A 26,995-nucleotide genomic window follows, 5' to 3' on the forward strand; every position below is an offset into this window, starting at 1 on the left:
GGGTTGTTGACACTCGTGGGTTCAAAAATTCATTTTTTTTTCTAGTTCGTTTTTTCGAGCATATAAGAATTGGCCAGAGAGCGAAAAGGGCTAGGCGTTCTTATAGTTGCTCAACCATTTATATAGGTTATATTTTTTACATGTATGGTTATTAGGTTTATGTTGCGCTAATGGTGTTACCTTGGTACTATCAGTTACTTGGTTCGTTTATGGTACATGGAAGTACCTGTTTTTTATGGTACAAAAGGGGTACCTGGTTCGTATATGGTACATGGAAGTACCTGGTTATTGTATGGTATCAAAGGGATACCTGGTTCGTATATGGTACATGGAAGTACCTGGCTCTTGTATGGTACAAAAGGGGTACCTGGTTCGTATATGGTACATGGAAGTATCTGGCTCTTGTTTGGTACAAAAGGGGTACCTGGTTCGTATACGGTACATGGAAGTACCTGGCTCTTGTATGGTACAAAAGGGGTACCTGGTTCGTATATGGTACATGGAAGTACCTGGTTCTTGTCTGGTACCAAAAGGGGTGCCTGGTTCTACCTGGTTCTACCTGGCTAATCGTACCAAGGGTTACGGGGATAGTTATGGCATAATGCTTGTGCCATAGTTTTAGCGCAACAAGGTTCGATTCTTTTAGGCATGCCCTGGTCGCTCCCTTTGTGAGGATTTTCAACTTCAATCGCCATTTAACGTTTGAAGTTTGATGCCACTATGACCATCTTTAAATCCACACTTACCTGAAACAAACATAAATGGTATTATTTAATCAGAAGTGTTCTTACTTTCTTTTAACAAAAGGTTTAAGTTATGTGATGGTACACCCGTCCAGGAATTTGGTCTTAGAATAATGATTAATGTAAACATACAATTATAATTTCCAAGATTACCAAGAAAGACAATTTACGATAATGCAAAATCTGTTGAAACACTACCCTTCTAGGTTTCCACTTCCGACCGTGTTATTTACTCTTTAATTTGTTAAATGTCTATTTCATATGATCGTTGTCAAAATGTGAGGAAGCCGTAAACTCAGTAAAATATATGTAAATGCCGGACATTACCACTAATTTAGTTGTCAGTTCGATCTTCAATAGCAACATCAACATAAAATAACAATGTTACAAGGTAGTATGATTAGTTTATTATGATTTACTGTCCGATTTGCAACGTAATTAATCATAGTGTCGTACCACGCACAATATAAAACAAGCAATTAATATCTTGACATTTTGTCCAACAACTAACTACTTTACATTCATTTCCAATGTATCATTTACTTTTGATTCAAAATTATTGAGTATACCAATATTGTATCTGCTATAGTCTACTGGTCAATATTTACCAAAATATTTTTTTCACCGGCTAGCAATCATATATTTGATTTACAACCCCTATAGATTAAAAACTTTACTTGCAATTATTGATTTGGCCACAAAAAGCAACAAATGATCATTTACACCTATTTGTTTTCACTGACTTAATACGTGTTAGAATGTCACTGGCGGTATGTTTTACATTTGACTTTCCTGTCCTGAGAGCAAAACTATAATATAGAGTTATTTTAGCAATCATACAATCTTATTAAACACACTTACCTAAGAAATCATGAATATAAGAATTATTGCATTAAATTTTTCAAATATCTATTTTGATAAATATTATTTAGCCGAAATCATTAGAAATACAACTTTGTAAAATATCATCATATCCCTTTACATATATTGGCTTCAAATCCAAGATTGATTGGAAATATATTAATTCAGAAGCAACACACTTTATTCAAACTTGCCTTTTGGTTTGAGTTTCTTGAACTAACTGTCTGTCAAATGCAAGTGTAAGATAAGAAATAAAATTTAAATAAAAAAAAAAACAATAGTTTACTTTTTAAATATATTTTTATTAAAGGGAAGTAATTACAAAATTTTATAAAAAGTAATTAAACATTCATTTCTAACAAGGATCTCTCTCTATGAAATGGGTCCTTTTGTTTCTTAAATGAATCTGTAACAGAATATACTAAAATGAAATATGTAAACTGTCACTAAATGTTGCTCAAATGTGGTCGCATAAAGATCTTAAACAGCTACGGGCGCTAATCTTCTGCTGGTACGTTGCACATTGGATTTTCAAAACCAATTTGCCTAGCTTCATCGGGTTGCCTGAAATAAAAACACATTTAATAGAATGGAAAAAAATCTTGTGACACTAGATTATCCATCCAAGAAATTGCATAGCATTTCCTCAAAAATATATTAAACTTGTAGATCAGAATTGAACAATTGAACTAGACCTAGAATACTACGACGTACATTTGTGTCAAACTTATGAAATCGCTCGAGCAGTGCAAGTATACACTTCAGAAGTATATATATATATAGAAAATGTGTTCTCAGCAATGTAACACTAATATATTTTTTCTTCTTCTAACTTAAAGAACAAAATATAAAACTGGCCAATACTTAAATCAATATCACAAGTTGCTACTTTTAAGACAACCATTTTGAATAAAGTAATACACGACAAAGTATCTAATATTGCACTAAATTGCAAAATGATATTCGTTTTGCTTTAAAATTCTTTTAATTACTTAATTATTGCCATAAAAGGTTGGTGGTCTGTCTTAAATAGATCAATAGAAGAAGTTTGCATGTGTTTGTTATATTTGCAAAATGTAAGATACTAGAACAATTTACAATTTAAATAAAAATTACCATTCAGTAGTCAGGCTTAGCATAAAATACGTTCATGTAACAAGAGTGGAAAGGTCTTTGAAATGGATGCTTATATATGAGATTCTTGAGGCTGCATCCACGCAACCCCGTGTGAATTTTTCTCTCCTTTGGCGAAAATACTAAAATTATGGTAAACCTTACTTGCTAAGGTCGTAGATAACATTTTTGCCGCTGCTGCGGAAATATGGTGCTCGGGCCAGAAAGTGTTTCAATGTTGAAAAGCGGTGCACAAACATTGCCAAAAATTGTAATATCAAAATGAACCCAAAAAGGACTACGACGATAAAACCTGAAACAAAAATAATATTAGCATTTTAGTATTCGATAATTTCCATTTCTGTGATAGTTACGCAAAAACAAGTGTTGAAGTTGATATTTAGTATCTTTATCAGGATGTTTAGCCTATTAGGTGTTACATACATACATAGTATACTAAATATATGCAACATGACATTTAATTCCAGAACAAATAAAGTTGTAAGTAATAATTAATAAGTGAGATCGACATAACATATATTTTTTTAAAATAATGATTATTGTATTACAATTCCCTGAAAGATTTCGAATGTGTTAGAAAAGTAAACGTTCGGAATTATATATCATTTTCGACAATAAATTTACTATGTATGATCTTCATACGTAATGACGCTGTGTGAAACGCGATACCGGTCAAAGGCGCGCATTATGTGCACGTCATAGATCTTACTTGATGTGTATATCACGTTAGACATTGATTTTCCGAAATAAGAAAATTGATGTTAAAAGTAGAGAAACAAAGTTAGCACAAAATTGAATATTAAATAAAATGGTGTTTGAGCAATTTTTGTTTTCAGTATCACATGAACGGAGTATTTATTTCTCACATGGTCTGACATAAACTTTAAAACACATCCAGCATAACAGTAATGTCTTACCGACAGGATTGCTTCCAAACACACTCAGTAAATGTCCTTCAGCAGCCAAAGTGGAAATCAGTATCAACCACAAAATATTTGACAAAGCAAATATTACAAGCCAAGTGTTGCGCAACTTACTCAACCTCTCTGTAAAATTCAAGAAGGTATTTTGTATCATCTTCTAATAAATTTGTAAATTCATATATTAACAGAATTGCAACATCAAGGTTATTTGCGCATTAATGAACAAAAAAAAACAAAACAAACAACGTTACGTTATTTTTGCATAGAAGTAGACAGCATTACATTCTTCAACCTTTCTAGAATGAGAGATATTAACATTTCACTGTTAAAAGGGCATTTCGCGAGTTTTAGAATCTGCCGTCGTTTGGTATTGTAGTAAAAAGTATTTGAATGAGTTATAGGCAATATATTATTCATATTAAGACAAGTTCTATCTGTAAAGTAAGTTGGGAAGTTTTTTAGTGTGTTAGTCAAGTTTTAAAAGTTGATATACTAGTGATAGAAATCTCCTTGGCCTGAAATTTACTTTGCCTCAGACTAACATGATCAAGAATTAGATCATAACTATTTATAAACTTCGAGACCGGATTTTTAGTTTAGGTCCTTTAAGGTATTGGACACCTAATAGTAATGTTTAAAAAAAATGGCATTTGCTTGGTATATTCTTAAAGCTGACCATGTTTCGCACTGTGTTGCAAATTTTAAACAACTTTTACCGTGCTGTTTTTTTGTAAAGTTTGTATTATTTATGGTATTTCCTCAAGCTCATTGACAAGTAGAGACAAATTTCAATGTGATGGCCACTATCTAAAACGTTTGCAGATAATTCATTACAGCATTAAATATTATAAAAGCCAGATCAAACTATTGTTAAACAATTTTAAAACACAAAATACAACTGTAAATATCATTTTTTTCTAGGGTGCCTCAAGTAAATAGATTTAATGAGACAGAATTCTAACTCCAACATTGAAAAATTAAGGTCGAATCTTGTGGGTTTGTTTTGAATTTTGCTCACTTCATTCAAAAATAACATTGGGGCAGAGGTAAAACCTACCTGAATTAATGCCACGATATGAAATATAAAGAATGAAGGCGAAATAGAGAACTTTTACCGCATGTAAGTCAGTATTTGTAAAGATGTCTAACTCTACCCCTCCTGATTCAGAGGTAAATTCACGTTGAACAGCAATAAATCGCTTATAAAGTGAAAATTTTCCATTTTTGTACAATACATCCATAGTAAGTCTTGAAAGAAAGAAGTAAAAACTTACTAGAAAAAAAGGAAAATAGAGAAAAAAATTGGTCCCAGTGGGGCTTGAACCTACGCTCCCCCCACCCCCTCACACTCCCCCCCCCCCCCCCTCCTCCATTGAGAATTGCAGTCCAGGTAGGTTTATGGTGAGGTACTCTATTACGGATCCAAAATCTTAAGCCATAATAAATACCATTTACCTTTTAATGTATTTTCTGAACCAAATGCAGACGACTGTGGTACAAGACAAAGTTTAATCAAATCAGTCCAAAATTGTTGAAGCCCGTTCGAATGATCCTCTGGTATATTCTTCTGTAGTGCCTTTCTCGCTTTTTCAATTTTCTCCTCTCCTACAAAAGATATCTAGGATCTAAATTTGGATACTTCGGTTTTTCAGTTTGCTAGTCCGAGGACCTTTCAAGAAGATATAATATGATACTTACCTTTGGAATATCTGACTAGGTTTCACATTTAAATCGTAACTTATTCACTTAAAATGAAATTTAAAGTTAAAAGGGTTATATTTGTAACATAGTTCCAGGTTGTCACATCAATAAGCATAACACAAGCGTACAGAATACGCCTAAACAAAGAATCATACTTGTAATGTTATTAAATTACAAATGTACGGTTGAAACATGTAATCACTGATAAAACATCATCAGAATTAAAGTAGTATCCTGAACCTTGCATAATCTATAATATACAGGCAAATTATCGTGAAAAATATTTATCATAAAATAAGGTGTTCTAAATAAATAAAATAACACTTTTATTATATTTTACTGTCCATTGGTTTTTGAAAATTGTAAAAATTCTATCAAATAACGATATAAAATATAAAGAAGGTTTCCAGGGTGATATCAATTAAACAAGAGCTCGTGGAACACAAAATTCTCCCGCCCTTTGGTGCATTGAGTAAATGTACAAGGAACAGAAAATATTTGGTCATGGTGCACTGGATGTTAGACTTACTGACCTCTAATCAACAACTAGAGCTGCTTTTGACTTCAAATCAACAACTAGAGCTCTTTTTGAGAAAATCGCCAGTCTCCCACAACTGACTAATCATCTAGATTGGCATTTCGTCTCCATTAAGTATTTCAGTCAACCACGCACCAAGACCTGTATCACTCATCAGTATTTTCAGTAAACTTCTCACAGTGGTGTGGGAGACATAATTAAAGATCATTTACTCTAATCATAAGTAAACTCTGTATCAAAAGTGATCTTAGACCAAAACATTCTCCAGTTACTCTGGCTCAATGTGATCTTGGCCATTGACAAACTGGCCTCAAAATCAATAGTGATCATCTGCTGGTCATGATCAACCTCACTATCAAATTTCATGATCCTAGGCTCAAGTGTTCTCATGTTATCATTCAGATACCTGCTGGTCATGATCAACATTCCTGTTAAGTTTCGTGATCCTAGGCTCAAGCTTTTGTCCAGAAACTGTTTAACTGTTCTGGGTTATCGTAACCTTTACCTTAAATAAACTGACCTCAAAATCAATAGGAGTCATCTGCTGGTCATGACTAGCTTCCCTATAAATTTTCATGATCCTAAGTATAAGCGTTCTTGAGTTATCATCTGGAAACATTTTACTCTTCCGGGTCACTGTGACCTTGGCCTATGACCAACTGACCTCATAATCAACAGGGGTCATCTGCTGTCATGGCAAATCTCTCAATCAACTTTTATGAACCTAAGCCCAAGCGTTCTTGAGTTATCATCCGGAAACCGTTTAAATGTTTCGGCTCACTGTGACCTTGACCTTTGAGCAACTGACCTCATAATCAACAGGGATCATTTGCTGTCATGGCAAATATCTCAATCAACTTTTATGAACCTAAGCCCAAGCATTCTTGAGTTATCATCCGGAAACCGTTTAAATGTTTCGACTCACTGTGACCTTGACCTTTGAGCAACTGATCTCAAAATCAATAATGGATATTTGCTTGTCATGACCATCCTTCCTTTCAATTTTCATGATCCTAGGTTCAAGAGTTCTTGAGTTATCATCTGAAACCCAATTGGTCTACGGACCGACCGACATACCGACCGACAGACTGGCGGACATCTGCAAAACATTATACCCCACCTTCTTCGAAGTGGGGCATAGTAAAAATAAGCAACGCTTCATAGGTTGAGCATTCGATGACAAAATGGTTTGCCCAATGATAAAGGCATCATCCAGCAGTTTCTTGTTCAATATGATCAAAATGACAGAAAACTGCAATCAAACCTTGTATATACCCTTCACTCTCTATGCTCTATCATTGTACTGGACTAAGCATAACTTTAGACCAAATTGTTGTAAATAATGTGGTAAAATTTCAAACATATTAAACAACATAAACAAATTATTTCATTCATTTCTCTACTTCTTTCCATTTGTAAAAAATCACAAGATACATATTGAAGCTGTGTTTTTAGAAAACGAGCAAATACCATTTATAAAGATACGAAGTGTTCATAAGTATTTTTTCTAGAAAATTGTTAAATGTTCTACACGATATGACAACAAAATTTTATCAACCCTAGATTTGTTGAAGAAAAGCATTATTTTATTGTAGTGAGACGCTATTTTTAAACGAATGATAAGAAATTTTAATACTTTATTTACTACTTACCTATATTAAAATGATTATCATATATACAGTCAAACCTATGTTAAAGACCACCTTTGTGCAGAGACCAACTGGCTGTAAAGACCACATGTTTTGTTTCCCATTTTATTTGTATTTTAACCTGTGAATAAAGACCACCTCCCAAAAAAGATCACAATTTGGCTCTCCCAAGGGTGGCCTTATAGACAGGTTTGACTTAGACTAATTTTCCCTAAGCTGCAATAAGTCGTATTCATTAAAGGAAGGACATCTGACACTAATAGTTTGATCGTGCAAGATAGATACACATGTGACAAATAGATGAAATCACCAGAAAGTTGGAGGCACTTGCCCAGAAAAACAAATACATGTAACACTTTGCCACTATTAAATGTTTATCATAAAATAAATTTCGTTGCATTTGTTCTCACTGTAATACATGTACTGTAACTTCTGCGTTACATAAACATAAAAAATATCACCATGTTACAGTATGCTTTTTCTAAATAGACATGTACTTTAGGTATCGGGTAATTGATAAGCCATATGTTAACAAGTGAATATATTATTGCCGTGCAATACAAAATCCCCTACTGGATAAAATTTACATGTCCATAATCTACAATTGTTGATTGCTAATAACATTAATAAATATATACAGTATTTATATTCAATTTGAATAACATTTCATTTTGAAATTAGTGGAAAATTTGAGAAAAATGTAAGAAATCATCATATAAACAGGAAGTAACTCTCAAGAAAATACATCAATAATTTTATTTATTGGGTCCATACGATACATGATTTAATATAAAAATATTTTACAGACTGGGCAGGAAAAAAACAATATTGATATTTAACATTCAGGTGGGACATTGACCTTTGGTCTTTGGGTGTGTGTATTGCACATGACAAAATACCTAATTATGGGGAACATTTATGTCTATCAATATTAAAATCTCTTAACTGATGACTTATGGACCAGAAAAGACAAACAAAATTATTGACCTTGACCTCCAACTGTGACTTTGACCTTTGAGTTAGGGATAAGTCTGTTGCGTTAGACACATAGGGATAAGTATGTTGCGTTAGACGCGTTGACTCATTTTGGAAAACATTTTGCAAGTAATATTAAAACCCTTTCCTGGATGGCAGAGTTCTTGACCATACAATAAAAACCTATTGATCTTTTACCTCTAAGTGTGACCTTGATTTCTGAGCTAGGGATCGCGGTGTTGCACATTATATGGAATCTTATTATGGGATACACTTGTGCCAAGTGATAAAAAATCCCTTAAAGGATTGTTGAGTTATAGACGGGTCGGGAAAAAAAGCCGTTTTGGCCTTCGACCTCCAAGTATGACCTTGACCTTTCGGGTAATTGTCAGGTTGTTTTTTCATGGCGAGTACTTGTGCGGAATTAACGCTGAAATCCATTGAAGAATGACAGAGCTATAGACCGGACACGAAATTGGGGACGGACGGACGGGCTGAGGAAAAGACGGACGGGAAGACACACGGACGGACGGAAAAGCGCAATCATATAGTCCCCGAAACCGGTTTTTAACCAGCAGGGGTCAAACAACTCATGGTATACACTCCGGAAGACATGCATTGCTCAGAGGCGTATCTTTTCTTTTTGATTTTTTTCTTTGAACGACCAGTGTTTCTAGTTTCCGTTCTTAGTATAAAAGCGACGACATTTTACATTCAAGTTATACCTTATTTGTCATTTTTTTTTCTTGACTGTTGCATTACTTCCTTACTTAGGAAATAAAATTAACAAAGCATTGAGATTTTTTTTATCTTTTTCATCTGCCTTGTCTTGCCTTGTCTTGCCTTGTCTTAATATCCCGTTATTGTAATTAACGTAAGTACAATCTAGACGACTGAATAGAATATAATAGCGATGAGAAAATGCTTTTTAGTCATCGTTTCAGTACATTTGTACCCGGTGTATCCCTTATTTTCTTATTTTAATGGATTCTGGATATTCTGTTGATAGAAATGGCAGATCAGTTAAAACCTTCTCTGTGTTTAATTTTTATTGCCACGACAACACTTTTATAAGGGGAGATCATATAAAACGTTAGCGTGGTAAAAGTCAAGATGCACTTTCTTTAAACGTAATTTGCCATTGTGTGAAACTTCAGTAAAGTCGATTGGGAAGTTATTCATAAGTTTAATGTAGTTTAATGAAGGTAGATAATTTGAAAAGTGAGCTTTGTAGAAGTTCTGTATTTGCCTAGAATACATTTACTTCATCTCTGTATTATCTTAAAATAGAATCAACTCAACAAATTTAGATGTGCATTGATATTATTTATCTCGGACATGTTTTTAATGTAAAAAAATAAAGCGCATGGCCTTTGACACTTATTTACTCACGTCAATTTTATATTATGCATTAATTATAAATGACAAAAATATTTTCAGAGTATATTTCGGATACAACATTTCTAAAAAGATAGGACTATATAATCAATGGAATATATGCTTCTAAAGAAAAGTCACAGAAGCAGAAATGTAATAGCATGATCATTTGACCCCTTCAAGTTACAAATAACAACGATACAGATACAGATGTATCCGGAAAGGTTCAATTTTTATTACAGAATTTCAGAACTATACAACTCGGGTGGATAAATTAAATCAGTTTGTAAGTTTAAGTCATATCGCGGGACCGTTCGATAAACTCCCATCGGCAATTTTTAAAGAGTCCCCGATAGGTCTTCTCCCAAAACATAATGAAAGCAGGAGGACTGGCTCATCACGCACCAGTAAATACTATTTTGAAAAATATCTCCTGTGCTCTGTGAGAAAAGTTTCCTATGCAACGTCAAAAAAGAGAAACCCAACTACTTTTGCAACTTACACATTCTTATTTGCTGTTTAATTATCTGGTTGTTTTATTTACGAGTGAATGTCTTCACAGAGAAGGTCATACAAATATAATATTGTTCTTGAAATTGTATATTGTGTAAATACGTACGAAATCGGGCACTAAACAACTGACACCGTAAATATATAATGAATCAATGCGTTTCTGACAAACTTGATATGAATCTAAGCTGAATGTGATATCAAAAGATGCGTTTATATTTCGTATACACTTGAAGCGCGGTAGGGACACAATTTGTAAGTGTTACCAAATGGTTACTATACTATACTGTCTAATGTAAATACTGATTTTAGAGATCCCAGAAGAAAAATGTATACTCAACGTGTACATTTGTCATAAAACAAACAGATGAAGATATGACCTGGAATCTATCTAATGTATCCAAATATGTAAATCAAGGACGGTTAATACAACTGGTATACTAAAAAACATAAACAAGACCAAAATGTGATTCATCAGTCTTAATGTCCTATCACAGGATGATGCCAGTAATTTGACATACGTGGCAATATGACGTAAGTTCAACCGTAAAATATATTATAAACGTTTATCAAACTATGCTGTCTAGCATTTATAGTGATGCACTATTTTGACAGTATCACAAATCTCCGCCTTTATTACACCCAGTAATATTTCCACTTAAATTTACATAAATTGGTGATGTTTGAAGAAACAGTAATAAATAACGACAACTGATATCCTACAAGATTGATTATAAATGTAATAAATTTGTAATTAAGATATTTTTCAAAATATAATTTCTACTAGTTGGAATATCAATTTCAAACACCTTCGTCTGCATACTTTTCCACCTCACAAAAATATCTTGTAAGTGAATTCATTAAGTAGACCATTAATCTAGTCACTATGAATACTTTAGGTTTTTTTAAATCTTATCGAATATGGCGTTACTGAATAAATTATTTAAAGATTCTGTAATATACATTACTTTTAGTTGGTTGACGCATCTGTTTGATCGCATCACGTAGGCGCTTGACATGTCCTAAAAGACACAATGCACAATGATTTTACATCAAAATTAAAATAAATAGCTTAACAATTATACAACTTATAAAGTCTGAAATGCTGAAACCGTGAATTAAGCATGACATGGTCCTTCAGTTTTAAATTTTCTTTCAAGAATTGAAGTGACTTATAATTTCGTCATATCCGGTAAAATCTTTGTTAACCACGCGTTTATTTCTTTGAGATTTCGCTGTGACGGCCAACAAATAAAGCCTCACAATGAGGACAAACTTACAAATAAGAAGTTATTACCCTTTTGTACATCAAGAGAGGATCTTGAAATGACGCTACAGACTATGTTTGATGAAAATCCTTCAAGTTGTTGATAAGACGATTTTCTATTATTATCTCTATATCTCTAGTTGCCCCTAAAAGTGGCCAAGATGACTCGATTTGAACAAGTTCTGGAGACGACCTAACAATGACACTAAATTGTATTGTTTGTTTTAACTCTAGCGGCCTCTAAAAGGAAATGGGAAAAAACATACAGTGATAATAAAAACCAAGTTTGATAAAGATCCATAAAGCTTTTCTAATTTGAACAACATTGGTTGTAGATTTTACGATGAATCTGCACACCATATGTGATTTATCCAATGATTAATCAGAAGAAGTCATTTGAGGGTCTTTCTATGTTTTGTTATGGTGGTCATTAAATGACACCAAGCGCCTCCATTTGAGCACATGTGATGGTTGATCTTTCAATGACGCTATATACAAAGTTTGATGAGGATCCATCAAGTGAATCATGTTTTGTTTCTATTTTAGCTTATTATAGAATAAATGGCCCTTAAAAAGGTTCAAGTGCCCCAAAATGAACGAGTGTGAGGGGGGACCTTGCAATGACGCTATAGACCAATAACGATTTAGCCAGCGTTTCATAAGAACATGTCATTTAAAGATATTCTAATAGTTTTTAACTCTAACGGCCCCTAAAACGGCTGAACGGTATAAAACCAAGTTTGATGAAGATCCATTCAGTACATAGTGCAAAAAGGTCGTTAAAAGGTATTTAAATATATAGCTTTTAGGTCCCTAAACTTGACAAAGGGATCCATTTGAACACACATGATTGAGAATCTAACATAAAGGTGCTACAGATTAAGTTTGATGAATATCCATTAGGCGGTTCTTGAGGAAAAGTTGTTTCGAAGTATTTCTATTGTTCGATCTTTCGGCCCTTACGATTGGCCAGATGCCTCCAGCTAAAACAATCAAATAATAAGACTGCAAAATGATGCATCAGACCAGTAATGATGAAAATCCTTCAGATATTTCATTAGAAGAAGCCGTATATCTATTTTTAGCTGCGGCGGCCTATCGAAGAGCCTAACATGAACATTTTAAACAAATTCGATGGATGCTATTGCAAACAAAATGGTATAAATCTGATAGTTTGTCAAGGGAGTAGGTATTTAAGCAAAATTGTTTATGAAGGACCACGGAAGGCGTACGACTGACGATTGACGACGGACGCCGTACATTCTTATATACTTATCTAAATATACTAATAGTTTACTCTGAATAAAGTTTAGGGGCGCTAAAATGGAAAACCAAAGTTCAAAATCTCAGGTATGAAGTGGTGCTTTGTAAGTTTTTCTATTCTGTTAAAAGAAGAATAAAGAACATGCGTATAAACCTTTTTTTACTATCTTTAGCTGTTCATTGATGTCTTGTTTTCCAAATGATTTCAGTGCTTCCATTTCTTCCTTGGACTTTATCGAGGCTTCCATAAAATTTGCTTTATATTGTTCAAGTCCAATGTTGTGTAACCATTCCGATAAGGTAGTCTGGAGTAATTAAATAACGTATGGAAACAACGATTGATCTAATAATGTGACAAAGTACACGAAACCTATTTTCATTTACACACTTGCTGTATGAAAACTGTATACTTTATGAAATTAACTGACATTAAAAACCGATGAGAGTGTAAATCATCTGATATGGTTGTGGCTGATATGACGTTAGCGCTTTTATCCCGCATATATAACAATTTGTGTAGCTAAAATGAACTCGTAGATGTTTCTTTGCTTTGACTCAATATCAATCGTTATTCTCTTACCGGTATTTCAGGGGCTATTTTGAAATCTGGTAGAGTCCTTATGCGCGAAAGTAATGTTACTATTTCTCCGTCATCTGTAAAATAAATCGAAAAGATAACCAAAGATTTAAAAGAAACAGATGAAATTGGATTTTGTTATAGTTTACTACGGTAAACACTTCCATGACGTTTGTATAAACAAAAATATTTACTTACTTTTTACTCCAATTTTGCGCAAATCTTTCTCTGTCATTGCACTTATGAAAATTGTATTTTCAAAGCCGTTATCGACAAACTGTTTGCTGTACTTGTCTACCTGAATTTAAACAAAGTTTTGCAAGACGTTCTGGTTGTTAAAATTATTATGTTCGTTGAATTGATTTGTTTCTGTTATTTGTCTCTGTACAGAAGTTCTTTTAAGGGTTTATAAAAAGAAGTGCATTTTAAAGCAGATTTGTTATTCGTTTCCACGGCCTATTGTTGATTCTAAATATTTAATACAAATTTATGCTTTTTATTTGAACTAGATCTGACTTTAATAAATGATCAGTTTTGAATTAAAGATACTAAAATAATTATGTCACCATTGATGGGCAATTTCGTTAACACTTAGTGCAATATATGCATACCATTTCTTCCGGTAACCAATCATCAACTGTAGTATAGTCTCTCCGGGTAGTTTTACCGACCTCCGTACCTGAATTTTATAAGCAATTATGGATGTGTTTGGTTGATTTATTTCAAATTCATGAACACAAATTTAACACAGTTTGATTCAGTTTAAACAAGAGAAACAAAATGATTTATTTGCAGCATAATATACCCTTTATCAATATAAATATAACCATACTATACTACGTACATAAAAACAATATGAAAAACAAACATTTCATTAGGACTAGGGTCCACCTTGGCGATAAGTGGTTTAGGTCGCTGACATCAAATCATTTGCCAAAGAGAGCTCGATCTCGTTATTCTTCATGTGTGGAAACCATCTAGGTGCAGAATTTGACGGTTTTACAGATGTGCCTCCCGTGGTAATATAATGCCTGGAGTGGACCTTGGGGTCTTCCTCCACAATCAAAAACAAAAAAAGCAGCCGCAATACCCCTACACTTGCGTCGGTATAGACTAATACAGTATTTATGCATAATGAAAGCATGATGATCATATTGCAAATAATGTTTTACAGGTTTATACAATAATAACAAACTGTAATGACAACGCAAATAATTTTTCTTGTATTCAAACTTTTTTTCTATTCAAAATACATGATTATTGTAAACGGTTAACGTTTTACCAAAATATGTTTAAAAAATAACACCAATTTGCTATTCAACAGGTAAGAAAATTATCATGGTATAATACCGTTAATTATATATTTTATTAAATCTGTTGTTTGTTTACCAGTAATCGAATATGCACCTACTTTTGAGACAAAATTACGGTAAATGTATGACTTGTGCTTATTATCCCATACGCAATAATGGCTAGGCCGTACACGCGTACTTTTGATATGCGCTTATATTCGAAAATACGCTTATCTGCCAGATTTTACAGTTATATGTTTGACAAATTGAATACACATTGTAAATTGTCGACAATGAGAGTGAACTATTTGTTGTCTGCAAAAAAAAAGCTATAAAACTTTTATGAGAGTCGGAAAAGTCTGACTTTAAAATTAATCAAACAATATCAATCTTTTGTTTAAGTAAATAATATTGTGTTAGGGGAAAAAAGGTGAGTTAAGTTTGAATATAAAATGTATAGCAATAAAAATTAACATACCCTTTCCTTTATTTTTCTTCACTGTCGGACTGAAAATGCAGAAGAATTTATTATTGAACTTATTACTGATATAAAAAGTAGAATAGGAAAAAGAACACATCAAACAAGAATAAATTGTCTAATCACAGCATTATAATTTTTTAATGCAACGTCTTGCTTTCTGTTCAATGTTATCCATATGTACTTGATAGACATTACGCATGATCTTAGGGTTAGGGTTAGGATCATTTAATATATGTATAAATATATTTTAACAACAATCTTTCATTTCGGACTTAAACATCCCAAAACATTGTGTCTTAAGATGATTTATTAAATATCCTGTTTGCAACTGATAATGGCATGTCATTTAACTGTAATGTAAAATAAAATGGATATTTTTGTTTTCTCCTACACCCCTATCAAAATCACATGTTCATGATTATCAGAAGATCTAAGGAGAACACGTAATTATTCTTACTGTTTCTCTTCCTTTTCATCGTATTCATCTGTTTGAGTAGACACTGTATTTCTTTTTGTTTCTTGATGTTGGGTATCTACAGCAGGACTCTGACAGCATAAGCTGCAACAAAACGTTTGTTTCATGTGATTAAATTTTAACAACATCTCTGTGCAAATGAAGGCAGCAAGAATCTGATTTCTTCAAAAATGACAATGTTTATATGCATAAATATATTTTAACTTCAAACTTTCATTTAGGACTTGAAGTCCCAAAATATTGTGTCTTAGGATGATTTATTAAATATCTTGTTCGGAACTGATGATAGCTTAATTGTCATTTAGCTGTAATGTAAAATAAAAGGAATTGTTTTTTCTTCTACACCCATATTAAAAGCGCATGTTCGTAATTATCACATGTTCGAAAGATTACACATTATTATTCTTGGGTATCTACAGCAGGACTTTGACAGCATAAGCTGCAACAAAACGTTTGTTTCTTATGATTATATTGGAACAACATATCTATGCAAATGAAGAAAGCAAGAATCTGATTTCTTCAATGACGACAATTTTTACAGTATAACTATGTTAATCGATCGAAACCAATGCAGTTGTAGTAGAATATATAAGAACAAACCACAACTACAAACCAACCAGACTAATTAAGCAAAATCACCTAGCAGTGCAGAGGAGCTTGTATATTCCACAAACATTCCATCAAACCGAAATAAAATTGATTGCAAAGCTGCTCAATATACGCGACTGATATGCACTACTCTCAAATCTCTATTATATCGTCCCAAACAGGCAGTGACTGACATTTTTTAACAGAATTCGACCAGTCAAACTGCATATTCACTCTCTGAAAGTTATCTGGATCGCAAGAATAAGATAAATTTATAGAAACAGTGTGCAGAGAGGAAAGTAATTACAATCAGAAAAGTTTTTATATATACCTTACACCAGTACACGTGCAGAAATTGCATATGAGACAAATTAAGGGTCATTACTTTAGTTGAAACCATTGAGCCATGATATTCAAATGATGTACACAACTAGACATAGCAGCTACATCAGTACATGTAATAAGTTTTGCTGAGTTCCAATTAGTGGTATAGAAGTTTGGCACAGATATAAAATAGTTTCACAATCAAGGGGAATGGCTTTGCTGAAAATCATTCAAGCAGAACATGGTGATTACATGAACAATTACGGTTCAGAATTATTGCTCTGGAGGCTTGGTAACATTCAGTCTGTTTGTATACAGTAGGTAGAAATATGACAAATCAAGGGTCATACCTGTAATAAGTGGATCAGAACACGTCAATGATAGGTATAACTAGGCTTGACACTGCTAACTCTTGTAAAGTGTAGTAGAAATCTGCCCGAAAGTGTAAGAAAAGTGGCTAGAATATTTTAAACTTTGAGAAATCAAGGTCATAACACCAAACTGGAACATGCCCATGACATGCACAACTAGGCATGGCAATGATCTCTTTTGTAAAGTTAAGTGTAATTATCGCCGACTGTATCGGGGCAGTTGACCAGGCAATGCAAATGCAACAAATCAAGGGCCATAACTCCACTAACAAGGCAGTCTTAAGGACAGCTATATCCCCCGCCGCTGTTATGGATAGTGGCTCAAACCTTTGACCTAGAGTTGTGACCTTGACCTTGAGCAACCATGGCTGTCTCATGTGTTTTGCACATTGTCTTGATGAAGTTATCATTTGATCCAAGTTTCATGATTATCCTTCAAGGGGTTTAGGAGATACAGAGCAGACACGAAATGGAAGGCTCAAACATTTGGCCTTGAGTTATGAGCTTGACCTTGAGCCGACATGGTTGACTCATCGGTTCCGCACATTGTTATGGAAAATCCTTCAAAGGGTTTAGGAGATACAGAGTGGACACAAAATGTTACGGAAGACGGAAGGACGGACGGAGACCATTCCTATAACTACCCACCACTCGTGGCGGGGGATTAAAAATCAGACAACCAGAACAAACCGACAATATGCACAGTGCAGCTTGACACTGATCACTCCTGCAAGGTTTTGTGAAAAATCATCTAATATGTAATGAAAAGGCCAAAAACATTATCAAATTTGATCAATCAAGTGTCAAAACTCGTCTGAATATCATCAAACCGGAAAATGCTGACGTCAGGCACACATAAGCTTAGCAACGATTACTCTTGTGAAGTTTGGTAAAATCTGTTCAGTGGTGTCAGAGGAAGTGCGTTAATAAATTTTGTGACAGAGTGACAGAGAGGCAGACCGAAAATACTGTCAACACTACATTATGTGGGGGACATAATTAATACACCAGAACAATTTCGGCAAAACATCAAGCAGCACAAACGAGCTTGCATGTTCCACAGCCAATCACAGACAAGCCGTTCAGTGATGCTTTATAAACGCTAAACTATCGGACAGTTTCAACACTTGCAAATGTCCTCAAACTCTAATACAATATTTCACAAATAAATAAGAATAGCAATTTAGTCATTTTATTGACATTGGTCACGAAAGTTTCATATTTTGTCTCTGAAATATTAATGTTATCATGAGAAAGTCAAATTGTTCTTGGGAATCTGTATAATAGAGGTTATATTATAATGCATATATTATGTAAACCACGTACTATATTGTACTACTGTATAGGGGTTTGCCTGTAAATTTGATACTGATAAAATATATAATGTACAAAAGAGGGGAAAATGTATTGCAAGTAGCGTGTTCAAAAATCTGAATCTGCCCACTTTCGAAAATAGATGCAATCACATGGCTGTACCGGTTTTCAAATGTGACAACAACCTTGTACAAAGTATATGTCAGAATTAATATCATTTTTCTCACAACGAGAGATATAATCTTCGATCTTCGACACGTAAAGATCTTTTTTGTTGAAGCCCCGAACAAACTACTTGAAACAAACATAGCTTAACGGTTATGGAAATCACTTCAACATCAAACTGAAAGATAATTTATTAACATTTAAAAGAAAAATTAAGGATTATTTATTACAAAACACTGTTATTAATACTGAGATTTCTTTTATAATCTTCGTCAATTATTATGCATAATTTTGACATATAGTATCATTTTATGATACTGATGGATGAGTTTACATGTATGCAAAATGAATTACACTGACTTATTATTCTGATACAATCATTTCAAATTGAGTTTGTATAAATTGTGCTATTGTTACTCTAACTGATGTAGAAACTGTGCTTTTACATGTATATAGAAGGTCTATTGGAAATAAGTTGTATGTATGCTATGTACTCTAAATATGTGACCTTCTTAAAATAAAGTTATCAATATTGTTATTATTATTGAAACACTGCAGCTTATAAACATATAACATGACTATTTCGGATAAGTTGTACATCATGACCATTTTCTGAGAGCAATAATGTTACAGTCAGAGTATATAATTGATTAAATTAATCACTTCTACGGAAGTGTCTATCATGGCTTTGTAAAATATAAATTATGTTAATATTACTGTCACAAATATTTGATGTTCACAGTTTTAAATGAAACAAGTGAACATGATGAATGATTATTACCATGCAAAGCTCCACTCTATAGATATTAAAAACATATATAATTTCAATTTTGATAACATTCAATTTTGAAACTTTTGAAAATATATGTAGACATCAAATGAAAGGGAAGTAATTCTAAAAACAATACATCAACAACAATTTATATTGGGCCCATATGAAACCTGAACTTGTATCAAAATATTTAATAGATTGGACAGGAAACTATCAACGTTGACTTTTGACATTTAGGTGTGACCTTGACCTTTAAACTATGTGTCTTGGTATTCTGCATGCCGTATTGTCTCATTATGGGTAAAATATTTATCAAGTAATATCCTTAATTATAGAGTTATGGATTACAAAGGAAAACAAAAATTGACCTTTGACCTCAAAGTTAGACCTTGATATCTGAGCTGGGAATCTGGGCGCATGACACGTCTTCTTATGTTTGGGAATATTTGTGCTAACTAATATATAAATCCCTTAATCGATTACAGAGTTATTGACAGGAAAAGGTAGGAACCTATTGACTTTTGGTCTTAAAGATTGACCTTGACCTTACATCGGTCTGGATGTGGCTCACGACACATTGTTTTATTATGGGGTACATGCCATGAGACGTCTTCTGATGATATATATATAGTGTAGTCCCTTGATAGAAGACAAGGCTCTTAACTGGACACCCTGTTCATGCTATGTTAATATTATACTGCCAAATGAAACCTTGACTTTTAAGCCAGGGGTGAGTAAGTTTAGCATGACACATCATTATTATGGGGTACATCTGTGTCGAGCAATATATAATATTTTATGTCTTGTTGAGTTACAGGCTGAACAGATATATAGCTCACGAAACTGGTTTTTCAACCAGTAGGGGACTTACAAATAGAACATGATGTTAGAATGCAACATATTTCGAAATTTTATATGGGTTAGTTGATACACTGCTGAAATGTGCGTAGAGGGGAATATTTTAATTCAGAACAGTTACATGTACGTATCCTATTTGTGAGATTTGCGAGGTTGCAAAAACGCATTATAAATAATTTTATCTACAGTGAACTTATTCGAACTTAAACAGCTAAATATCTAAAATACACACTTGCTTTTTAGATTGAAATGCCACATGTTTTGTGAACGCATGTCATTAAAGAATGATATTTTTTCTGTTATGTCTAATGCTTAAAAAGTGTTATTCTCAAAGCCTTACTTTCTACAATCCAATGGACTTTTGAAATACGGTTTATAATTCATTATGTTGTGTTTAACGTTGTAGATATTCACTGCAGCCAAAGTATTTTTTTGAGTCCCAGTGTCAATGGACGGTAATTGAAACATGTACTTGTATCGATTTTGAACCATCAGTCATATTTGTTTTGTTAACCGGGTAATTTACCTGAATATTGATCTTATTTTTTTCGCAATCTTTTTTTGCATGTTTGTATAAACGGTTGAAGAATCAGACCCATGCTTTCCTTCCCTTGTCCCTGCAATGTAGTATATTCCATATAATACAGATAAAGCCATAAATTTAGGTACACAGCAGCTTTAAATAAGCAATTCCAGTTTATGTTTCTATTTCTGACTAGGTAAAGTAGTTTGAAAAATACATGGAATTGACAAAATGCATTCAAAACGTACACAAAATATAAATGACATAATTTACATTCTGATCTTAATTATTCATTCGACTTCTTCATAGTCCAATAACTTACATTAAAGTAAGTATACGGAATAATAGGGTTATTATAAAAGTAGCTCGATCTGGGATACTGTATTCAGCTTGAGTGGATTTTTGCCACATCGGATCTCACGAGGCGCGCAAGCGCGGAGTGTGACCCGACCTTGCAAAATCCATGAGAGCCTAATACAAAATCCCAGATCTAGCTACTGTTATAATGACACTTTTATTATATTCCTCTATCTTTCTGTTTGTTGTTCTTTTATTGAACGAAATTGTCAATGTTTATCGATATTAAAATGGAACTAAGTGAAGTTTTTATGTACGCTATTTACAGAACTGTGTGAGGTCATGCATATTAATGAAAGTAGTCCGGCAGCATACAATACGGAACGTAGACTACGGAATTTAAAAGGAACAATAATGACTTTTTCCTGCCTGTTCATATTTAATTGTTAAAAATAAGCCAGTTATTTACAGAATTTATATAGGTATATAATAAAAAAGGATACATATTGTTCGTCTAAAACAGATGTTAAAATTATATCATATAACATACCCCAAGATCTGTCAGTTATATTACAGATGCTGTATATTATCAACAACAGATATCCAGCGGGTAGACACAATAGGTACCATATCCCATGTAACAGATATATACATTCTTGCAAGTGCAGTACAGCGGCGATAAGAAATATTCCGGTTACTGTGGCAAGATATACTGTTGTTGTTGATATTTTTATGTCGTGGCTTATGACTGAAAATTTGAACAGGAAAATGACTAAATGAAACACCGACAGAAATTAAAAATGAATGTCAATATCATTGTTTTATCATAACTGTTCTTTCAAAGTTACATGTATCATATCAAGACATACTCTTATTCATTAGTAAAAGTAGTAAAGAGGAACTGCTGTAATTGGTCCTTAGGCTGAACATCGTAAAGGACTTTGGTAATAAAATACTCTTCCATCAAAACCAAACATTAAGTTGTAGCAAAAGCGTAGCATGTCAATAACATGTCTTAAAATATAATGCTTTTATTTCTTGTCATTCTGTTGTCATATTTGACGATGTGGCAACTTAATTAAATAACCTGTATAGTGTCTCAATATCATGCAATTGTTATACACGGATTCATGAAAAAAGTAAATTAGAACTTTCAAAATACTTACAAACAGAAATATTGCCGTAATAGTTGTTTTTCGAATGTATGCTTACTTAATGTTATGCATGATCAGCTTTACCTTAAATTCTCGGAAAAGATATAGCTGAATTACGTTTGGATATCTTATGACGAACTGCGTTTAATACCAACTTTATTGTATTAAGTAACGAAAAAGGAACTACTCACGTCTAGCAATTATGAAAATTTATTCTGCGCGAATTCGGTATCATATTAACATAACAGCCAGCTGAACCACCTTTGACGTGACGTTAGGGACAATGTAACTTACTGTGATATCTATGTTGAATATCAGTATCAGTTCTTTTTGGGTTGCTGTTTTTTTATGGAAAATAACTCTCATTAGCATAACAAGAGGGCCATGATGGCCATGTATCGCTCACCTGAGTAGAGTTGCTTGCTTAGCTAACTTAAAGCTTTAAACACAAGAAAATTAGGAGAGGTAAAGATTATGCAAGATTACTTTTGAAATCTGTAAAACAATATTACAGGCTGTCCAAACCCTTTTGCTGTAGCTTAGAAAAAAAGAAAGTAGGTCAGTAGGTCAAATTGATGGTTACATAAAGTCTGTTTAAAAATCGGCATGCAAAACTACAAATGTCATCAAAATGTCACAGCTGTATCTTAAGAAACAAGAAAGTAGGTCAGTAGGTCGCATTCAAGGTCATTGAAAATCAGTTTTAAGATCGGTGTGCCATTTGCCAAATGCCATTTTGTTGTATTAAATAAGCTAGAAGAGTATTCATTCGGTTCTCTTAAAATGGAAATCGAGCAGAATTATTGACACACAAGTGTCACAACGGTACAGATATCTGTGACAGTGACACTCGTAATGATTTGCAGTCAAAATTCATTGTAGATTAGTAGATGATATCTTTCTTTAAGGTGCTAGTAGGTTAAATGTCAATATCACAGTGACCCTAAGAGACTGCAGTTTTTTATTATCGAAACCTGAATGATGATTTTTGTCATGGTCAACACTGATTCAGGTTATATAAGCTTGAGAACACTTTGACATATTATGGTCATCCAGCATTAAGCACGAGTGTCTTTGTTCAGTAGATGACCACTATAGTGTTCTGGTTCAAATTCAAAGCGTACTGAAAATAAACGTAAGTTACATGCCCAGTGAGTTACCACTGACAGGCCATTATGGGAGACATATAATTTTGTCTTATTTTCTGTTACCTTTGCTATGAGACCAGCTCTTATTTTGGCCCTCTTCGAATTCATTAATTCCGACAAAACAAAGTTACTGTAATACTTTAATAGGTCTTTGTGAAATTCAATTCAAATATAGATCATTATAGGGCAGAGTTTTCCCCTTACTTTGGTAAAGTATAGGAACAAATAAACATGGCACACTCCTATTTCATATAACTTTTATACATATAGCGATTAAATATCTTTCAAATTAAAGTCCCCATGTTGAGATAAATAAGCCAATCAGCGGGGATATATGGTCACTGAAAAAGATTGTAAACAGCGGGTTCCATCTATGTACTAAAGTGTTCATTTTCATTATCGAAAGATTAATTCAGTTTTTACTTAGTTGTCAACATACCAAATGTCATTGTAATACCTTGTATGTTTTAAAGCCTTTGTTCACTGACAGAAGGAGGGACGCACGAATAAACAAACAAAGATTTAGTGAAAAAAAAAGAAATTCGTTAAATGTCCCATTATCGAGTTAATCGTGCGTGTTTGAAAGCTGTTTCTTGTATGTTTGTCATTCAGGCGAGTATCATTTTTGGGGGTTGCCCGCAAAACTGCGGTAACTGCATTTTTGTAAACTTTTCAGGAAAAGCTAAAAAATGTCTTATTTTACAAGAAACAGCTTATTTGACAAAACTTGAAGATATGCTGGAAAAATTTAAATGACTCATGAAAATAAATTCTTCTTTTATGTCTAAAGTTATACTTATCTGAGATATTTGACTTTCAATTACTTACAACTATATTGCATGACTTTTCTAACTTTTAGCAGTCAAGTCATTACCGCAAAAAGGTGTAACTTAACTCGTTTGCAAACTGATCCATTTTACTAGCATTGTTCATGTTTACTGCCAAAAAGTTGTATCTAAAGTTACAACTCTTTTGCAGTATTCTGGACTACCAATTATTTACATTGGTATTAGTTACTACTTTTTGCATTTGAATTAAAACTTAAAATTATGCATTTCTAACTTTTCTTTTGCTTTCTTCTTTATATAAACTGTAGAATCTTGAAGCGGCTTCGTGAATATGAACTGTCTGCATTGTTACATTTGCACTTAATTAGTAATTTAAATGCCAATTCTGGTATAATACCATAAAATCACACCCCTATACTTCTAGCAACAACTTCATTAGAATGCTAACTGTAAATAAACGTTTTTGCACAATCTGATTTACTTTCCTATTTAAAGAAGATTGAAACTGCGGGTGTTTGCACACCACAGTTATTTTGTCACAGATGTTATAAGTACTGAACTTTTAAGCTGTAGTCCTGTAGTCTATCTCCTGAACTAAATGAGTGGACTGGTATAAATATCCATGACTTTTGCAAGTACATCGGCTCATGACAACGAACAATTATCATAAGTTTCAATCCATTCCCATTAGTGTGTTCTGAGATATCAGCTTACATACAAAAACTTAACCAAAAGCTGCTAAGTCGAAAAAGAGGCATAGTTTTGTACAAATATAAGTAGAGTTATGGAACCTGTGCATTGCTTGTTACAACATCACAGCAAACAAGTATGACAAGTTTCAGTCCATTCCCATAAGTGGGCACTGAGTTACGAGCTTACGTATAAAACCTTTACCAAAAATTTCCAAGTCGGAAAACTATCACAGGTTCCATTACCTTGTTTTGCAATTTTACATAATCATGCCCATTTTTCGACTTTAATATTCATTCAGTTGACAAGGCTGTTAAAAAGTCTAACGTTGCTGTCTACTGATAGCCATTTTTACAAAATCTAAATGCCCTTTTTTACTAAGAAATTATTGGTTGCGTTTTAACAATGTCATGTAAACAAATTTAGGTATCTCAGTACCCACTAATAGGAATAGATTGAAACTTCACACACTTGTTCACTGTGATGATATGACATGCAGTATGCAGGTTCCATAACTCAGCTCTGCTCACCCTGGTGTCTGCATCGGTGTCTCACTTTGCTTAAAGTTTTACATGCAAGTACATATGGCTATCATGTAAAGGCATATAGCTTTGATTTTTTTTTCTTTTCCTAGGTCAAGTATCAACTTCACTGGGTCACATAACTCTGACATGTATTTTGGCCAAATTATGCCCCTTCTTGACTTAGAAAATCCTCGTTACCGAGCCTGCAACATTTTCGTTTTTGTTCTGTTGAGCGACCTGTGGAGTTTCCACTTTTTCTATTTTACATGCAAATTGTTATCTCCAAAATAAATGCAGATATTGAATTGGAACTTACTAGGTGTCTTTGGGGTTATAAATGTAGGTGATAGCATGAGATACATCGCATTTATAATTCAAATAAAAATCGTGTTGTTCTGTCCCTTCTCCGAGTTCCCTCTCTACCAATTAAGCTGTATATGAATCAAATTTTGTATTATATAAATGTAATATCACTTCCATGGGTGGAAAGTGTTATTTCATGACCCAAACATGTGTTACAAATCAATTGACACTGAGTTGAGTTTCCAGTAGGTGGTTAAATTTGATAGAATATCATTGCAATAGACTGCTTGAATGTACGAAGTTCAGAAAGTCTTGCTCACAGGGGAGCAAAACATACTGTCAAGATGACGTTAGAGTGTAGGTCGTATAAGACACAGTTTAAAATATATACAGATTTCTGAAAAACTGTTTAAAACCATGTATTGGTCACATAAAGGGAATCTCAAAACCATGTAAATTTGTAAGAAAATGCATTTTTTTCCGGCATCAGTCGGCAATTGTTGCACCACCCATAAGTTTGTCAAAGTTGTGAAAAAGACTAAAATCGGGAGGTATTTAAAGTTTTGTCCAAACTATCTCAAACTTCTGAACAACCTTTCGATCTCATCGCCTTCTAAAACATCTCTTGATTTTATACTAAATATTTTAATGAAAATCTGCATTTCTTTAAAGCTTTTAAGGGAATAAAATCTGGAAAGTAGATCCCTCGGAAGCACCGAGAACAAGGCAAATAGTGAAAATTGCAGACTCGGTTTGATTGAGTCTGTCCATGGGAAGTAATGGAAAAAGCAACACTGCCCACGCCCACTAGCACCGGCTTAAGCAGTATTCAATCTTCAAATCTAAATGAGTTGAAATCAATTTTTACATTTTATAAAAATTTCATTGAAGACACCCGGTCCTGTTACCCGCTTTTATGCCCGAGTCCCCATGAATTGTCTGCAATGTAAAGGTCTGTGGTGTAAACAAAGATAGATTTTCTTAATTTTTTTTTAGCCAAGGAAAAATTTGGCTTGTCCTGTACCCTTGTATAGGGCACATTGGCCCTCCCTGACCAGAATCTAAAAAGATGTAATCTATACTCATACGATGATGGTACATATTGCTGATCAGTTTTTCTTTTTGTTGAAAACCATTGTAAACTATTGATTAGTCATTGCGTATGTGTAATAAAGATACTTTAACCAATACAAACTATTGAATTTGTATGAAAAAGCTTTCCGAAGCATTTCTATAGGAGACGCATAGTGCATTGAGTTAAAAATTCATTTCGACTCTCTTACCACACCCTTGCTTGTAAGTTCTGTTGAAGGCATTATTACAAGAAACAATTTAGGAGTATAACTAAACAGTAAAACAGTTAAAAATTCTTATCAGTGCAATATAGCAGTAAGTCATTTCTTTCTTATT

At 33.4% G+C, this 26,995-nt stretch overlaps 1 protein-coding gene across 3 annotated transcripts in view; it reads right to left on the minus strand.

Annotated features, from left to right (window-relative positions):
* Positions 1-1,301: 1,301 nt before the first annotated feature.
* Positions 1,302-26,995, minus strand: part of LOC123541765 (uncharacterized) — a 51,597-nt gene continuing 25,903 nt past the window's right edge. For 2 of the 3 annotated variants that reach the window (XM_053532138.1, XM_053532139.1), the window contains exons 19-31: positions 21,529-21,726; positions 20,685-20,775; positions 15,749-15,850; positions 15,289-15,317; positions 14,130-14,197; positions 13,717-13,816; positions 13,522-13,595; positions 13,096-13,246; positions 11,380-11,433; positions 5,117-5,266; positions 3,656-3,784; positions 2,883-3,030; positions 1,305-2,168 (exon numbers count right to left, since the gene is read on the minus strand). In XM_053532138.1, the coding sequence (XP_053388113.1) occupies positions 2,102-2,168; positions 2,883-3,030; positions 3,656-3,784; positions 5,117-5,266; positions 11,380-11,433; positions 13,096-13,246; positions 13,522-13,595; positions 13,717-13,816; positions 14,130-14,197; positions 15,289-15,317; positions 15,749-15,850; positions 20,685-20,775; positions 21,529-21,726 (1,361 nt within the window). In that variant the 3' untranslated portion in view covers positions 1,305-2,101. Of the gene's footprint in view, positions 2,169-2,882; positions 3,031-3,655; positions 3,785-5,116; positions 5,267-11,379; positions 11,434-13,095; positions 13,247-13,521; positions 13,596-13,716; positions 13,817-14,129; positions 14,198-15,288; positions 15,318-15,748; positions 15,851-20,684; positions 20,776-21,528; positions 21,727-26,995 lie in introns of all 3 variants that reach the window. The other variant, XM_053532140.1, reaches the window with a different exon arrangement.

This window comes from Mercenaria mercenaria, chromosome 19 (genome assembly GCF_021730395.1).
Source record: "Mercenaria mercenaria strain notata chromosome 19, MADL_Memer_1, whole genome shotgun sequence".
Classification (NCBI taxonomy): domain Eukaryota; kingdom Metazoa; phylum Mollusca; class Bivalvia; order Venerida; family Veneridae; genus Mercenaria; species Mercenaria mercenaria.